General features: G+C 44.6%; 1 protein-coding gene across 1 annotated transcript; it reads left to right on the top strand.

Moving 5' to 3' along the window:
* The first annotated feature begins 11,452 nt into the window (after positions 1 to 11,452).
* On the top strand, positions 11,453 to 18,075 carry IL17C (interleukin 17C). The gene is made up of 3 exons (XM_069636009.1): positions 11,453 to 11,702; positions 13,013 to 13,371; positions 16,207 to 18,075. Exons 1-3 carry the CDS (start codon positions 11,685 to 11,687, stop codon positions 16,454 to 16,456), a joined length of 627 nt encoding a protein of 208 aa, XP_069492110.1. The 5' UTR covers positions 11,453 to 11,684; the 3' UTR covers positions 16,457 to 18,075.
* The last annotated feature ends 952 nt before the right edge of the window (positions 18,076 to 19,027 follow it).

Raw genomic sequence — 19,027 nt, 5'->3', positions numbered from 1 at the left:
GGGATGGGGGGGTCTGGCCCCAATAGGACACAGAAGGGAGCAGGCAGCCAGGCATTGCAACGGGGGGACAATCAAAGGGGTTGGGGAGAGGGAAAGTAGGAGAAGAAAAGTTTTCATGAGTTTCCGGAACTTTAGGAGATCCGGCTCAAGTCTGAGAGGGGCAGGGAGGCTTTTCCAGAGGGAGGCTCCTTCCAAGGAAAGGGATCTACCCCCCACTCTCTGCTTGGAGAATCGTTTGACCTGCAGAGTGTTTGAGCTAGAGGACCGAATGACTCTATCAGGGAGGTATTTAGGGAAGGAACGTTGGATGTAGTGTGATCCCAGGCCCCAGAAAGCCTTGTGGATGATGCAAATGGTGGAAATCCTAATAACCTAATTTAACCCCTATGTGCACCCCCTAAATAGGATTCAGCATCTCTGTAGGCCTACAATCAGCCAGAAGTAAAGACATGCGCAGACTTGAACTCTGCCTGTGCAGGAAGGAAAGAACCAGAAGACAGGCCTTCTCTGTCAACACCCCAAGACTCAGAAAACCTCCTCCCCACAACAAAAGACTTCACTTCAGTATTTTAGGAAGGAGATCAAGACCCTTCTCTTCAAGGGATGGCTCCTCCCTAACACACAGGTCCACACAGCCTGGACCCCCACGCATGTACAATGCCCATGATGATGATCATGCCGTTGAAGTACATATACACAATGTGCTAGAAGAAATATGTAAGTATGTTTTTTAATCGAAGCTTAAATGTTGCATCTAGTGTAGAAACAAGGAGCGGTGTGTGGCACCCAATTGTAACAGCCGCCAGTAGCAGCTGCAGAATTTTTTCATTGGAGGGGCATACATATTTGGCACAAGTATGCAAGAGCAACAGAGCACAGCGAGGTTGCCGAACCAATGGAAAGAGGTTCAGGGGGGTTCGCCCACTGAGAACATCTTGGGAATAATGTGCTAAAATGGTGCATTGTACAGCACACTTTCTGTGAAAAACTGATAAAAAGCCTGCCAATTTGCAATCGTTTTGTAGAGTAACTCATGAAAAGAAACATGTCTAAGTTCGCTCTGAATACATATGCCAGTACTTCCATGTACGAATATACTTCTGTTGGCTTTCCCATTAAAAATGCCCTGTCACAATAAGAAAACATGTCCAAATGATTTCCAATGTAGGCCAGTCAAAGAACACGTATCATGTTTGCTGTATCATAGATGCTCATTAAAAAATGTCACACCACTGTGAGACATAGCTAGGTCGGCTGCACCAATATGCCAGTCTAGCCATGTAATAACACTTATGCTTGCTTCATCATAGATGCCCAATAACAAATGTCATGTCCTTTTAAGAAATGGCTAGATTGGCTACAGCAAATGCTATTCTTTTTATGTTTGATTTTTTTTTTACATTGAGGCTCATGGACTGTGGCCAGCAGAATGTGGCTCTTTGTTTCTGGAGTGGCTGGTTTTCTGATGGCTATAGCTGGTAAAATAGCTCCGTGGGTTGAGGGCTGTCTGCTATGATGTGTGTGCGATCTGCAGGTTGCAGGTTCGATTCCCAGCAAGGTCAACTCAGCCTTTCATCCTAGTGAGGTTGATATGAGTACCAACACAGGTTGGGTGACATTGTATGTATATTTGCTTTATATGAAGCGCTTAAGCGTAAGTGCTATATAATAACACATCATTATCGTTTGGCCTTGGACGTCTGCTTGCATTCACAGTGATTTGGTAATATGGGTCTAAACGCACTATATTACTGATACATATGGTGATCCATTCTTGTACGAAATGTATATAACTTTACAGTGATATCCTAACCATATTTTTTTCGTAGTGTACTCACAAACAATGCAATGTGATGCCACTTCCTGTTATGTTGTGGGGTGAAAGGTCATGTTCCATCGCTTCCCGTGATGTCAGTTCGGGGTGGGGTCAAATGACATCAGTTCTTGTAATGTCCTCAAAGGTCAAGGGTCGTGTGATGTCACTTCCGCTACCCCTGGCGTTTTGTTGAAATGACGTCCCTGATGAAGCCCTTACAGATAACACACATTTACATGTTCGAGTAGCACACCATACCTGAACGCATCACAAGCACCTTAAAAACTTCCCACTGAAAACAATCATTCATGAAGTCTCAAAAACACCAGTTATATACCTCCCCCGCACTGCTGCGTGCACGTTTACAGAAACCTGTGTCGAAATTTGAAACGTGTGTATTTGCAACGACTTTTTTCAGTTTATAGCAATACAGAAAAATACTTAAAAATAGCAAACAATCAAACATCCGTCATTAATGAACACTGAACATTTTCAAATGACCCCTCCCCCCTCATATTCAAACCTTGCCAGAGCGTTAGAACATGTGCAGGCGTATAATGGACGGATTTCGCCTGTACAGTACGAGGAGCACTGTAAAGTACATATGTATCTGCCTTTCATCTTTCTAGATATATTTTCCGCGTGGTCCATTGTCGAAGAGGCGAAGAGTGACGGCTGGGAATTCGGTCACTGGCTCTAATTGACCGGTTCAAGTTTCCCTCCGGATTGAAGTCGATGAGCTCAGCTGGCTTTTCCACTTCCTGTTGCAAATTCTCCATTGTGGAGACACCGCACTCCGCAGTGAAAGAGGGAGCTTTGTTGCAATCTGAACATGTTTTGCCATTCCTGAAGGCCATGCGAGCTTTAGATTTCTGTTCTATTTTAACACTAAAACAGGAAATGGGAACTGTAATACATTTCCTTTTTATAACTCGTCAAAATGCCCCGAAGGGAAGTTATTTCCTCCGCTCTATACGGCGTGAGTCATTGGACGAAAATACAATAGGGGTCATGTTTCAACTCCCAGGGACTTCCTTAATTTTGTCAGTTCGGGAGCAGGATGAACTGTACACCTCTGCCTGGCTTACTGTTCCGGCTCTGCATGTATTGTCATGCTGGTGGCAAAGCAGAGGATTCCTTTGAAATCTGCCTGGAATAATTACAACCTGATGAAAGCAGACAGATTTGTAAATGCCTCCCATAATAGTTCATTGCCAGAGGCATTTACACTTTTCCACCAGCATAGTGGAAAGCGATTTTTCCTTTGATTTACTCTTCAGTTTTCCACTAGATGGTGGAAATGAGGACAATTCCACAGACGGGCTTTTGTGCACTTGATATGATATGATCCGTTATTCATAACGTGCTTACTACCCAGAGGTTTCTAAGCGCAGAACCAGGGGTTGAACCTGTGTTGCGCCGTGTTGTTTTGCGCAGAACCAGGGATTGAACCTGTGCTGCTCCTTGTTGTTTTGCGCAGAACCAGGTATTGAACCTGTGCTGCTCCTTGTTGTTTTGCTTCCAAGGCGAGCACATTGCCGCTGAGCTATCCTATACTAAGTGTAAACTCCTGGAATGGAATCCTATGGCATACACCTGCTTTTAACATGTTGTATATTCAGGGGAATTCTATAGGAATCCATTGTTTTTTTTTAATTATGTAATTTGGATTGAAAAAAACCTTACACATTTTAATTCCCAGTACAAAATGTAGAAAAATATTATTCCTAAACATCATAATAAGACATTTTGCAGTCAATCGCCACCATAATTAAAACTGTGAAATCAGGACTTTGTTATATAAAATAAGATGTAACAAAATATTGTTCTTAGACATCCCATATAAAGACAATTTGCAATCCTTCATCATTATAGTTGGTGAATCAATTAGGTCATCACGGAGAGTGCAAGCACAGGAAACGATATAGGCATGACACACCTCCTAAAAACAACAGTTATTAATAGCCATGTATGTATCCTGCCTCACCCAACATGCTGTAAATCCCTTTGAATAAGTATACTAAATCAATTACTATAGTATTGTGGATAAGAGGTGGCCCATAATATTTCCTTGCTCCAGTACCTGATCTGCAAATATATTTACCTAACCAGCAAGACCTAATGGACAAGGTTTCACCACATTCAAACGGGAGATGTTTCCAATTTTCCTTAGCGTTCACATTTTTACAGAGTCGGCAAAGTCTTCTACATGGGGCAGTGACTCTTCGGGCCCCATGGCATCCAAGGTGCAATTAATATTTAACCGGAACCTCAGAAACAACGTCCGTATTCATGAATCTGGGAAAATAACCAGATATGGGGGCAAGGTGTTAAAACGTCTTTTTGGTTCCATGTCATTTTATCGTGGGATGTTTTTTCGCAGGGTTTTTAACCGCAGATTTTTTAATGAAAAAACTCATAGATTTTTTTATTTTTGGGCCCCCCAAACCCTCATTCCCTTTAATTGTTTATATATTCCTGAACACCCACACCCCAAATATATATTTTCCCAACCACCCTAAAAATGTCGGAGTTTTTTTCATAAAAAAATCCACAGTAAAAAACCCAGCAAAAAAAATCCCGCGATGAAAGGACGTTGTGCCGTCTTTTTATGCATATATATATATATGTGTGTGTATATGTGTATATATATATATATATATATATATATATATATATATATATATATATAAAATGCTATGTTTCCGTACTCAGCTGATGCAATTTCTCAGTGTTAGGTTGCCCTCTGCTATCCCAATGGTGAAGTGCACCTCTGTGTGCCCTTCCACTTCAACAACTACTATCATTTTTAACAAACAGAAGGAGCACGTTTATACTCTGTCACCTTCACTTACCACTATCACAAACATTTGCAATAATTTCAAGTTACTTCTTTCCATCCCTACGTCTCATCACACAGGGCACGGCCGTTCCACTGTCAATGAACAGTTAATTACTGGATCAATGTTTCAGTCTCTAAAGAGTGAAACGCTATAGGATGAATACCTCCTCACAAACTAAAATTGAAAGCAGGTGCTGTAATTATGCTACTACGCAATCTTATGCCATTACGGGGACTCTGCAATGGAACAAGGTTGACAATTACACGTCTACAAAGACACATTACAGAGGCCTGTGTAATCGATTGAACTTAAGATACTGTTCTTATAACGCGCACACCTTTCATTCCATCTGATACAAATATGCCTTTCAAATAAAAAAAAAGACAGCTGCCTATACGTTTAGCCTTTTCAATGACCATTAAGAAGTCCCTGGGAACTACGCCCCCTCCTTGGAAGCAATCATTGGTAATTCCGATATTTAAGAAGGGGGGACAGAAGTGAACCTATGAATTACCGACCAATATTGACTTTTAAGATATACAAGAACGGCATATGTTACACCGGGAACGGCTAGTTCATATATATTTCCTCAAATGTTCATGTTGCATAGACCAGTCCCATGAAGCAATTTCCCTTTTAACCTTATTAGGCTTTCGCATTAGATCTTCCATGTTATGGCTAATATTTTGTAGGATATTCATGGTGTTCTCATACATTTTTGTTAGTAATGGTACTGTACCAGCTCGCCAAGCTGTGTTTAAGTTGATGTACAGGGATTTAGTTGAGGGGGGAGGGGTTCAGGATCTTCAAAAATAAGGTTCATCTGTTATATATAACAATAGAATCTAATGATTGGAGACCCAATCAATTCAGATTAACCCTGCAGTTTATCAAGGGAAAAGTGTAATGATACATTTAAGACTTTGTAAAATTTTATAAGTGGACCGATAGCGAATAAGCAATATTTGATGAATATGTTCCTCATTTGGTTGATTAAATGAACTAATTTAGTTTTTGATCTAGCAAAAATTAAAAAAGATAATTGTTTAGACTACAGTGGGAATCCCAAGTAGATGATAAGATCGGTTGTCTATAGTGGTCTTTTGTTTAGATACCATGTGTGTCTAATAGGTTTCCTGTTTTTCTTAAAAACCATCACACACTATTTGTTTTCATTGATCGTTAGAGCATTCTCCCTTATATAATTCCCAATTTGCCTGGAGAATGGTATAGGCCAATGGCTCTGTCAGCAAATATCATAATTTTGTCTGCAAATACCAAAGCTTTTATAGTCAAATGTCTGATTCTTGGCAGAAAGGACCTGATTGTCGAATGATAGCCAAACATATCTGCTAGAAATAAATTAAAAAGGCAGGAGGATAGCACACAGGTCTGCCTCAATTCTAGTGAGAAGTTAATCGCCTTGGTGATGCAACCACCAAATTCAGACGCACTTGTACTGTGGTGTCTGTGTGAAGCAGTGTTAGAATGTTCAACAGCCCACCTGGAATTGCCCAATCAAATAATGTGACAAATTTATCAATATCACCATTGATTCTCTTGAGGGAAGCTTCCCTTAAATGGCCAGGGAAAGGCAGAAGCTACTTGACTCTGACCCTTTCTTGGGGTGGCTATCTGTGGGAAGAACACATAGGGGAAGACAAATGCCAGAGGGACAGAAGAATACTAGATCAAAATATTCTTGCCGTCACAGTTCCCAATGGCACACATATGCCTCTACAACTACATACATGGCATATTGTGCTATGGATAAAGAAATTCCACCTTACTGCAATCAAACACCTTATGTGCCTACACCCCTTTTCATTATTGAGACAAGGAAGAAGGATGGAGTAATGAAGATGACCAGAAGCGGTAGTCCAACACTGCATTCTAGTCTTTGGAAGGAGTTACACCATGCCGGAAAGTTTAAAGCTGACACAGCTGAGAGAACACCAGAACAAAGAGAAAGGAATATGTTGGCTCTGTCTGTGATTTCTTCTGACGCCAGTCATAATGCAGAGGACAAGCAGACCGGCAGAAGCAGCGCTGAGGCTGACAGGAATGGCGTGCAGGAGAGGCAAACCGAAGGAAGCTTGCCGCTTGAGGGTTTGAAGCAGCGAGAGCCATCCTCAGCAGAGGAGGGAAAAGCAAATGCTTACCGGCTCTTGGGAGGCACACAGTGTCAGCAAACCGAAGAAGACGGAGAAAGGAAGACACGAGGAACACCGAAGCCACCCGGTAAGACCAGAGAAAGCGTACGTGTTACCGGAGCGTGTGTAGGTGAATGCTTTATCGTATTAAGTAATACCATTGAAGAAGTTAATGCGGATGCAAGCAATATTAGAAAAGGGTTGATGACCCAACATTTCAAAACAGGAATAGGTTTGAGTGCAAACAGTGCTGGAAAAGGGTTGAGGAACCCATATCTAAAGGAAGAAGTGAAAGAAGAAACAAAATGTAATGATAAAGGGTTGGTGACCCAATATTTAGAAAAGATTGTTTTGTGGATAACAAAGAAAGTAGCTGGAGAAAGGAAAAGACCTTGCAGGTTAGTGAACCAGGCAAATAGTGAGACTGCGGTCCAAACCCCAGGAAAAATGAACTTTGTGAAATAGTGTTATATCCTGTCAGAAGAGTAAACCAGGAGAAGTGAACTTTGTGAAACAGCGTGACATCCTGGCCGGAGAATAAACTAGGAGAAGTGAAGTTTGTGAAATAGTGTGATATCCTGGCAGGCGAGTAAACCAGGAGAAGTGATCTTTGTGAAACTGTGTGACATCCTGGCAAGAGAGTAAACCATGATTGGGAATGGAAGTGAAACTGAAGTTGGGAAAGGTGTCAAACCAATACATAAAAGGGAAAAAGTATACCTCTTTTTGTAATCAGTGAGAAAGGAGTAAATACGCTGGCAGGAAGAAAACACCAGGGACATAAAAGGAGCAATTAGTGGAGAAGGGTAGAGTGATAACCGCAGAAAACAAGTGGAAAATACAGAGTGTGACGAACTGCAACAATTAAAAGGAATTTTGCATTTAAAGGGAGATGCAAGGGAAGGCCCACCCCTTTGAAACTGTGAAGTAAACAGCACCATATGTGTAAAGGAAACTCGTGGAAAGATTCATATCATTTAAGATTGTAAAAACTTAAATTAAAGCATTGAAGGTTGAAGGAATACAAGGGAAAAGAAGAGTTTTTCCTTAAAAAGCGTGAAGTCCTAACGAAAGATAGAGAAGCTCAAGGGAGAGGTCGTTCTTGTTGAACTTGTAAAGCGAAGCCTTAAAAAGGGAAGAGATACATGGGGAAGGAGCCCCACCGTTGCTGAATAGTGAAACTTTGTGGAACTTTATCCGGAGGCACTGGATGGATACAGGAGGATAAGAAGAAACATATGGGAGGGGAGGATCTCTTTTCCTGGTGGAACTTTATTTCTTTCTTTTCTGCACCTTAAACTTTATATTTTTGGAACTACGAAAGAAGGCTACAAATGCATAGTCTATAGAAATCCGCTAGAATTCCCTCCAACCGTCTTATTGTTTTGAGAAATAAAAGTATATAGCAGAAATGCCACTGTGTCCGAGTCCTACTCTTCATCCCTTACAATAACTTATTTCAGTGGTCGGTTGTATCAACAAAGTCAAATGCCACTGAAAGGTCAACACATGTCATGGGAAGCGTATTTCCGCCATTGGAAAGAGCTTTGTGCTAGAGGACATTAATGATGAAGTCATTAACGATACGCCCAGTGCCCTTTATACATCCAGTCTGGAATTTCAATATGATATTATCTAGTGCCCATTTTTAGAGATCCCTTAAAAAAGTGCAGCAAATATCTGGCTGGTGGAATCGAGTAGGGTGATAGGCCGATAATTCTCTAGATGTTCCCTTAAGCCTTTCTTACAGATAGGAACAATGCCACTTTGAGTCCAAGTCTTTTATTAGTAGGCCTCTCAGTAAGATATCAGTGAAAGAGTTGTACAGCCTAAGATACCATACAGATGGATTTGCTTTCAGGGATAGGTTACTTAGCCCATCAGGGCCTAAGACCCGGGAGGTTTTTGCCTCGACAATAAGTCATTCAAGTTCTTGCGGTGGAATACTGTTCTGCCCTCCATAGTGATATAACATGTGTGACTACGTTTCCCAGAATACAATATACACCAATCTGACTCCGGGATAGGATTTGGCTGTGCTAGAGATTAAAACTGATTGGTACAATTCACTAAAGACCAGCATTTGTTTTGAATTTGTTCAAATAAGAACCTCCCACATTAGTTCACTATCTCTAGTAAGCATTTCCATCTTGTGGGTCTCCATCCAGTTTTTATATGTTGTCATGAATATTTGTTTACTCTTAGGGAAGTCCTCATGGCTTATACCTCTTTTGTTTACCAAATTTCGTATGTCACGCTTTAGTTTTGATTTCCAATCCTGGCCAGTTTGATCAAACACATGGCACCTGGGCAATAGTTGCATATGTTAAGTGGGAAAACGGCAGCAAAGGTGCAGTGCAGTGCCCCTTTTACCGCCATTTATACCGAACCTGCATGACCCAAAAAATAAGACTTTGGGCCTCATTACAACTGAGGCGGAACGGGTTAACGGGCTCCGCTAAAGGAGGCGGACCCGTTAAACCCGTTCCGCCTCATTACAAGCTCCCCTCGCGGGACCCGGTAAGGAACGCCTGGTCAAACCAGGCGCCCTTACCGGGTCCCGCGAGGGGAAGAAGGAGCAAACAATGGGCCGCTCGTAATCGGCCGTTGTTTGCTCCCTCTCCCATTCCCATTGAGCCCTATGGGACTCAAATGGGAATGGGGAAGGTCCGGGCCCGGGTTCCTGGAGGGAGGAATTACCGGGCCCTCCGAACTCGCAATGGCCCTGTAATTCCCCATTCAGGGAACCCGGACCGGGACCCGATTTTCGCAGCAGCCATGCCGCCAATAGCGGCATGGCTACCTCCAAAGTCGTAATGGCTACCTCCAAAGTCGTAATGAGGCCCTTAGTGTGTATTCTGTTCTACCGAGCACACGCCTTAACACAGACACATTTTGAATATAATCCTAAAAGGTGGATTATCTCGAGTTTGCATGAAGCAATCTTCAAAATGTTTGTGGCATGCAGCAGCGCTAGATGAATATTCAGTGAAATCATTTTTGTTGAAGTGATATTAAGGTTAGGAGGTTATGGCTTATATCTAGGGAGGATAGTTCAGCGGCAAAATGCTCGCTGTGGAAGCAAGACAACACGGAGCAACACAGGTTCGATCCCCGGGTCCACGCTTAGAAACCTCTGGGTATTAAGCGCGTTATAAATAACTTATCATATCACATGAACAAAACCCTTGAAATGTATCAAGTGTTAGAAGCTGCACCACCTTAATGCTAAGCCCCCCTGACGACATTCTGCAGCCAACAAGCACACTGATAATATCACTGACGATTTTACTGGAAACTATAACACGCTGTGTTTTGTCCTCTGAGGACCAGTTTCCTGCGATGTCATTTATGATGTCATCAGTGATGTCTTACACCTTTACTCGATGGTCCATGGGTCCCTGATCATGTGCTCAATGATGGCACTGCAAGGGGGATGGCATTCAGCCATGTTTCCGACTCCACCAAGGAACACAAAGTAGCCAATGGGCTACTGAGGAATCTTATAATTGTAATTGGTTATTTATGACGCGCTTAATACCCAGAGGTTTCTAAGCGTGAACCCGGGATCGAACCTGTGTGACTTTGCATCGTCTTGCTTCCAAGGTGAGCACGTTGCCCCGGAGCCATCCACCCGAATCTGCAGGGCTATTGACTTCTGCCATGATCCTAGACCCTAGAGGCACCCAAAGTAGCCATGGGGGTCTAGCCTCCGGGCCGGCCCAGTGGCCACTTGACCCCCACACCAGCTCCATGGCTTTATTACAACTCTGTTAGCATGCACTACTCGTACATCTATAAAAATATGTTTGTCTTATATCTGGAAATAGAGCAATTTTTTTTTTAAACTCTGGTTCATTGTTCCTATAATCTCCTATGTGATATCATCAGTAAATCAGAGGAGCTAATTTGAAAAAAAAATGTAATTTGGTGGTGGAGAGCCGTTACGTTTTCACTGCAACAAATACGGCTGCCTGCCACCAAATGTATGTCTTTTGCATGTCGGAGAGCAAAAGAGCGGGGCAAAAGGCGGCGTGCACTTTTGCACGGCTCTGTGCAAAGTGAGCAAACGTTGCCTGGCTTGCTCGCATGACAGGCTGCGCTCACAATTACAATTTAAAGCTGGCCGACCTGCGAGCATGTTGGGCAGGGTTTAATTCCAATTGGGAACATTGCTTACCATGATAAGCAAATGAAATTAAACCCTGCTCGACATGTGGCACGGCTAAATGTATGTTCAACAACTACAGTTCCCTCCAACTTTTTTTAAAGTAAATAATGGCTGCACGGCTCCTGTGTGAATACTCCTGTGTGAAGGCTTCCTTTGAGCGCCCCTGGCGGCTCAAGGCATGTATGACAGGCTGACCTGTTAAAATGTAGCTGTCACAATTGAATGCTTAACACACGTTTTCCTTCTACTTAAAAAAAAAAAAAAACAAACAAGAGCCAGTTTGTTGAGCCGCGCGCGCTTTGGTGCGTCTTCTGCCCTCAACCGGGGAAACACGCCGCTGCGCAGCTCACCTAGGAGGAAGTGACTGTAAATAAACTCAACACTTCCTTTTATGACATAGGTGACCAAAAAAAAAAAAGGAGGGGAAGGAAGAGCGCGCAGGTTATTTTACACCTGTCTGGATTTTCCATGGGGGCTGGAGCTTCTGAATCCAGGTGTATAAAATAGCCGCAACGCTGCTCCAAAGGCAGGACACGCTCTGAAGCTCACAGCAAGAGTGGCGAGCAAAAAAAACAAAAAGGCAGCATCTCTGACTGCAGAAGTAAAGAAGCACGTGTGGAACCTTAGAAGACAACGCGGCGTCTAACGGCGTTCATTCTCGGTTTGGTCCCAGCGGAATCCGAAAAGGCCACCCGTCTACTATGGCTTCTCCCGTCATGGTAAGTGACGCAGCAGCCTACTGAACTGCTAGAGCAGGGGAGAAAGAGCCCGGCGCGTTCTTTGCGTGGAGAACTTGCAGATTTGTACATAGCGCTTAGTGCTACGGGCTCCTAATGCTATACACTCGCCATTTTTTTGGAGATACGGCAACAGCTACCTAGGAATAGTGGGTAATATGCCCGGGTTCACGCAAATTGGTGAAGTAAGAAAGCGGTGATGAGAATGCCGGTCTTCTGGTTGCACAGTGGAGAGCTTCCACACTAGGCCTGTGAAAGAGTGCATAGCCCCCCAACCCCCCCTGCATTGTTGCTCTGGTGTAGTATACATGAAGCGTGTAAACTGCATCTCTGTATAGGGGCAGCGAGCTTTTAAATGAGCCAAATGCATACTCGCGTCATACTCTAAGCATAAGGTGTTGCGACTTAGCGCGGCTTCTGCTCTCCAGGGAATTTAGCCCTGAGGGCAACACGCACCTGGCAAGACATCCCCGGGCCTACGCGGCAGAATTCACCACCAAGCCATGCACGCGCATAGGTCCATGAGTGCATATGCACAGGGTGGGGCGCTGACTCGTTTGCTCTCACGTGGTTGCCAGAGGGCTCCATGTCAAAATGGACACTGCCACAGTCCTTTGCTTGCATTTAGTAACCACGTGTTTTCTGGGTGTTACAGCTTTAGTTCATGACAACGTTAAATTGAATGCTTCATTTAATTGCCATGGAAAAGGCATGGCGGTCATGGCTGCTTCCTCTGTCAGAAAATACGTGACTAGCATGTTTTCCCTCCCTGAGTTTGCATTTCATTTTAACCGAGAGAGTGTGCATGTGGTAGAGACACCTGCCATTTTAAAGGGCACCATTCTGGGTAGACATTAGACGTGTTGGCCCTCTGGCAGTCGTGGGACGGGCACATTAGATATCAATGCTTTGAGATCCTCGCACATTGGGTTGGCAGGGAGATGCATAAGTCATGCCAGTCGATATCGGCCTCCATTTTAGGCTAATCCGAGGCAGGTATGGGATAAGGGGACCGGCTGAGTGTTTCTAAAGGGTTGTGCCTTTTCATAGGCCGGCAAAGGAAAGGAGGGACCAGGCAAACGTCAGTTAGCGAGGGCCATACTTGCCTTTCAGTGCGGCCTCTTGGGAAGTCTCCCGATTACCCCGGAAGCACTTCCGCCTTTTTATCCCATGAGTGCATTGAGTGTTTGTTTACTGTGGGGCCAGTAATGGCTGCTCGCGTCACCTAAGGATGCGCTGACTCTTTTTGACACGCTGACGCTTTGTGTTTCCTCCCCATCTTTTCTCACCAGTGGCTTCTTGGCGCATTCCTCTTCTTGTGCCTTCATCGCGTTGAGGTAGAAGCCCGCAGGCATCACCCCCCGCGCGACGAGCTAGAAGTCCGAGGCAGACATCACCCCTCGCGCTGCTTGGGTGAAGACCAGCTGAAGGAGAGTTCTGTCGACTGGGTGCACCACTTTGTCGGAAGCCACGTGAACTGGCGGGAGTACAAGGCCGTGGAAATGGTGGCCGAGCTGGAGAGCATGCAGGCGAAAACGAGGAGACGTCGGCGGCACAGTGAGGGCCTCTGCCCAAAGAAGTTCACTGAGTCCATCAAGGAGGCAAGCCATGCTGGGCTCAAGCAACGCTCCATCTCCCCCTGGTCATACTGGTAAGAAAAACTGCTCTTCTCACGCCACCTCCATTGTACCTATGGAAAAGGTTTTTGATTTGATAAAGTGTGTTTACATTATCCAACTCAGTACGAGTGTGATTCACCTCGGCTGGATAACGCCTAAGCAGCTTCCTTTTTAACCCACGACCAGCAGGGATGCACATATTGCTGTAACAGGTGCATTAATCCTCAGAGCTATCATATGAGTAGTTCTGTTATTGTGCCGCCTACTGAAACTCCAGGGCACCCTAAACACCACTTCATGAAGCTCCCCTCTACTTGCAAATCAAAGGGCTTGGATCAGCTTCCTGGACCTGCTGGTACCCATCTTGAGTATTCCGAGTGGCTCACAGAGAGTCATGTGACATACCCCCTCTCCTCTTATATAGTTCTCAAGGCGTCCAGTCCAGGCACCCATGGCCTAAGGCCAAAAGTCGCAATGGGCTGACTACCAGTGGACGACATCCTGCTTGCGTCTTTTCGGGCTAGAATATTCCCAGGTCAAGACCCCCTGCCCAACATAGGCCACCCAAGCTGTGTCAGAGAAGGGAGGCTGAAGTAAGCCACATACCATACTCCCTTCTGTTCTACTCCACCCCCGTGAGCACCACTGCGCTGTGCCTGCCTGTGTCTACCTGAGCGTATTGAAGAAAGATGGGGAGATCGGCCTCATAAATCACTAAGCAGCCCATTGTGCCCCTTTTTTCTGATATATCGCTTTGCAATATCTCCCACTGTATCCTCTCATGATAGGTCTCACCCTGGGAGCCACAAGCTCTACTGTGATCTTCTCCTCATCCTGGAATCACCTCCTACTGAAGTCCTAGTCATACTCTTTGGGGTGGGGCTTCGGCCTCCCCAAGAACACAAGCTTCAAATGGGCTTTCCTCTCACTGACCATTCTCTGGCCCCCTGCGTAACCTGCCAACCCACAATCACGGCAGCTCACCTGCTCTCGTCTCTCTCGCCCCCTTGCTGAATTCTTCTCCCACCTCTATTGACCCACACCCCCCCTTTCTAGATTTCAAGGTCTCTGTCCCTCTTCTACTCTCCGTCCCACCTCCTTCTGTACTTATCAAATATTCAAGCCTCTTTTTACAGCCCCTTCACTTTAAGCCAATGCCTAATTTGTATTAAAAAAAAGTGCCAGGGCCCAAATGTCTTTCTAGTATACTTGTGACACATCTGGGTGGGCAGCTCCTGTCACCGTTGCCACCAGCCACAGCTGTTCTCGTCAGTGTCAAAATATTTGGGGTTAAAGCTACAACTCCCGCAGGCTCATTGGGGTCGATGGATGCACTGATGGCAGAAATGCGATTTACAAATACCAATCAACACAACACAAAATAACATAACATTCTAGTTGTGTCTTGAAATTAGACACGCCTAAGTGCTTCTTTAAACACATAATCCCCATTTTACATTTTAATGGGGGGTTCTTAAATTGGTAAGTGGCAGAAAACAGCCAACATTTCTCCTATGGTAAATTTACCCTGGCACTGCCCTGATGTTGGTGCTTCTTGCTGTCCTCCTGTTATTCCACCCTGCGGTGGCACTGCTTCCAGTTTTTGCAGTAGCTGAGCTGCACCAATGTCATGCAGACTGACTGAAGCAGTTTGTGGGAGTGACGAGAATGGGCACCCAGCATTGTCACCTTCCAACTCATTGTGATTCATGTACATTGATAACTAGCACTGCCAAGTCAGTGTAGGTCCCCAGGGTCATGAATTACAATAGGCCAGCCCAGGATGCAGAGATGTGTAGCCAGTGCACACTTGTGTTGCTTGCTATGTAGCTTGTACTGACTGACAGACATACAATATAATAAAGTTGCCAAAACACCACATCATAATCAAACTGAGTCTGAAATAAGTGCCAGGGCTCATAAATAAGTGCCAGGGCTGAGCCCTGGCAAACACCCCCACACATCAAGCACTGCTTTAAGCTCTCCCTTCAGCACTTGCCCACTATTTGACCAGACATTTCTGGAGTTCAGATCGGCAATGGCAATTCACTCTGAGCCCCGTTACCCTGCACGGATCTACACGTCCTCTCGCCCACAACCATGAATCTTCCCAGCCAGAAAACAGCCGAGAGCAACCATGAGCTGCGAGCTGCTCTGCTGGCGCCAGACCCACTCTGCCCTCCATTCGCGAATGGATAGTTCACCATGTGTTCGGGTGGCAAACGCAGAGCAAGTTGGGCTTCCTCCGAAGTTAGCCTGGGCCCACAGTGCATGGAGAGTTTGCAATGGAGAATTGATTTCACACTTTAATTGTTGGCTGGACTCTAGGGAAAATAACATACATGTTGGACCGATAAACACAGTCAATTATTTCTACAACTAAAAAGAGAACATACATGAGTTTGCTGTTTTGGGAAAATCATAGGCACATTGTTTTACTCAGTACAAAAACTGTAGGGAGTGTGTGGACCTTTGGAGAAAATCATTTCTGCTGCTCTCATTTTTAGGCAAGCAGTATATATGGGGAAAAATATATTTATTCTTTTGTGCCAAAGGGATGACTGCTAACTCCTCAATTAGGGGCTTGCACCCAAGCCATGGCAAAAACATTCAGATGAATCTACCTTTCAGAGCCCACTTTAAGATCAACCAGCCCAATCTCATAACCCCATGGGTTTCTGCATGAGAGAGACCATATCTCAATCGACTTTTGGCTCGTAAGAATGTCCATTGTTCTCAGCAAGTCCCACCCTGAATGTGCAATGTTTGCGCTTGGAGAGCGGCATGGTGGTGCCTGCCCTAGTGCTTTCTGTGTTGGCCTCACACAGCAACCAAACTAATGTATTCTTTTTCTCCCTTTCCCACAGGATCAATGAGGAAAAAGACCGGTACCCACAAAAGTTGGCCTTTGCCAAGTGCCTCTGCGAGGGGTGCATCAACACCAATACCTGGCAGGAAGACCACACTCTGAACTCGGTCGAACTCAGCCAGACCATGATGGTCCTCCGGCGCAAGCCATGTCCCAATCCCCATTCCCCGAAACAGTTCACCTTCGTGGTGGAGTACATCAGCGTGCCCGTGGGGTGCACCTGCGCGCTCCCCAGGTACCAAGAGTAGCGCGTAATCCTTGCAGAACTCCCATGGAGTTCAGTGTCAGGATAAAGACAACCTTGTAGTGTGGTTTTCACACAGCCAGCCAGTTTGTTTGTTTTAAAACACTTTAAGCCGTTTTGTTGACTAGAAGGCCATGTGGGCCATTGTCTGCTGTCGGAAGATTCATTTCGTAAGCAGAATAGAATTCCAGGATTTAAGAAAGGGGTGCTCGAAGGTTTATTAACTCCTCCATCATTTCCTCATATCGAGAAAGCCGTGGGAAACCACATCATTGAATTCTCTGTTAAGAAAATAGAATTTCTTTTCAGAGGGAACCCCACACAGTTTTCCTCTGTGCACTAACCGGGTTGTACTTGCAATGCATATAGAGGCCAATTCAAATCTGTGCCACACACTTGTAAACATCTCTGTGGGTCCAGAATCATAATTGAGTAATTTTGCCAGAAGTAATAATTATTTAAATCGCTTGATCCTACTGGCCCATTCTCCCATTGCATTGGCAGTCCTATCCGTGATGGAACGTGTTGGCATACTGCGCTAGCCCGATCTTACTGGTCTGCTATGTCGCACAAACGGCCATTGAAAAATTTGCTTCATGGTTGAGTGTGGTATCTACACTCAGGTTAGAATGAAGCTTACTTTCTTTAATATCAGTCAATTCCAGTTCCACATCTGACAGAAATGGCAGGATAAAGCGGGCCACCTGGACTAGCCGTCTATTCCCAGATTAAAGCTATGTCTCCAAAATGGATTCCTTCCCATCGCCTCCCCACTGTGCAAGCGATATCTAAAAGAGCTGACACCCCAATCTAAATCCTGGATTTCACAATGGCCTTTGACCTCACTAGTATGTTGACGTTATAGTACGATACTATGGTAACTATTAATTATATTGATTATATATATATATATTGACGGTTGATAAACCCTTCCTTAAAGCCCCTCCAAAATAATATATATTTAAATGTTATTAATGCATAACTATTCATATTTATTACATGTTGTATGATGCACATTACTCTTCTGTAATTATTTCAAATTGTTATATTTCTCTATGGACGTTTCTGTGTGTAAAATCCCGTTTGTTTATGGCCGGAAGTGGGCTTGCTTCCGAGGGAAGCTTCCCGCCCGATGCACAGATTTGAAAGTCTGCTTATTTGCCACACCTGCGGATGTGCCCTTGGAATGTTGTCCTTCGTTCGAACTGTCATGCAAAGAATGCAGGCCAACCGGAACGCCCCGTTCCTCCTTGTGTAAGCAATCGTGGAATACCTGCGATTGCAGCATGCCGGCTGTGACAGGACGTATTTAATATTTATTTGTTATGTATTTATTTATTTATTTGATCTGCCCAGCTGGTTTTCAGCGCATTTTGACATTTTAAAGCAACAATCACCATGACATGTGCTGAAATTGCGCTCGTTTAGAATTACTATTGGTATATATTTTTGTACATTTATGAAGGGATTGTGCAAAATATTTACTGTATGTGGTAATGCGGTTTATGTAGCTTTCGATCTAATTCTAATTTATTGCACTATGACATGCTTTATTTTGGCTGTTGGTGTCAATGGCTTGATGACAAGATAAAGCACGGAACAATAAAAATAATATATTGTAAATACGCTTTGTGGTGACATCGTTTTGTATTTTTTTTTAGTTTTTTTTTTTTGTGCGGCTTCCATCAGGATCCGAGGCCCTTGATTACTGTATGGGCCCTCCGAGTTTGGTCAGGGGTTGCACAAACTCTTGCAACCCCTGACCAAATCTCTCTCCATAATGCCAGGGGCATCCTCAGAGACGTCTAGCAAAGCCCGGCGGGAGCTGTCCAGGTGCCAGGATGCATGGGTCAGAATCGCACTCATTTGAGAATGTCCTCTTCAGCTAAGCTGCCTATAAAATGTACATGTACTGTCCCCAGCATTCGCGCGATCTCAATGTCACTTGGCCTAGTAAGATCGTTGTCTTGTCCTCCCTTTGTTTCCCCTCCATTGCCTCGTCGCGCCTTGAAACACTTGTGTTTAGGTGCGTTACAAATGTCATATCATGCTCGGCACAGCGAGTAGGAGAGGGGCACTGATTCCTTACTCCCTGCCTCACTTGCTACGCAACTTTACCACTTTTATACTGCAACCACATGAGCAAGCTTGGGGAACAAGGACAATCCAAATTAGAAGTGTGGTGGCATGGGGCATCAGACATGGCAAGGAGCGTGGTAAACAGGGCAAACAGTTTGATGAGCATGTGCTTGGAGCGCACAGGCTGACAAGTGTGAGGAGCTTGTGAGACATTGATGTTGGAGGCCCGGGGACTGCAACTTGCCGCTTGCCAGATGTTCTGCATTACAACTCCCGCAATCCTCACCATTGACTCTGCTGGCTAGGCCTGAAGGGAGTTGTAGTCCAGAAGATCTGTAGAAAATAAAGGCTGCAAACCCCCGTTGTAAGCCATAAATTGTAATGGAGAAAAGCAAACAACATGCCCCCAGAATGTAATGTTCGGTTGTCTTAGTAAGGAGTGGATGATGACATCACATATGACATGTCCACACGGCAGAATTTATCCTGGCATGCC

The sequence above is a fragment of the Ambystoma mexicanum genome, chromosome 1q, assembly GCF_040938575.1.
Source record: "Ambystoma mexicanum isolate Mex_15411 chromosome 1q, UKY_AmexF1_1, whole genome shotgun sequence".
Taxonomy (NCBI): Eukaryota; Metazoa; Chordata; class Amphibia; order Caudata; family Ambystomatidae; genus Ambystoma; species Ambystoma mexicanum.
Note: the sequence above shows the minus strand (reverse complement) of the source record. Positions and strands in the feature narration are given on the sequence as shown.

What these genes read in the sequence shown, in the direction of transcription:
- IL17C (XM_069636009.1), top strand. An exon ending in ATCTCCCCCTGGTCATACTG is followed by an intron (nt 13,372 to 16,206) that starts GTAAGAAAAACT and finishes CCTTTCCCACAG; the next exon opens with GATCAATGAGGAAAAAGACC.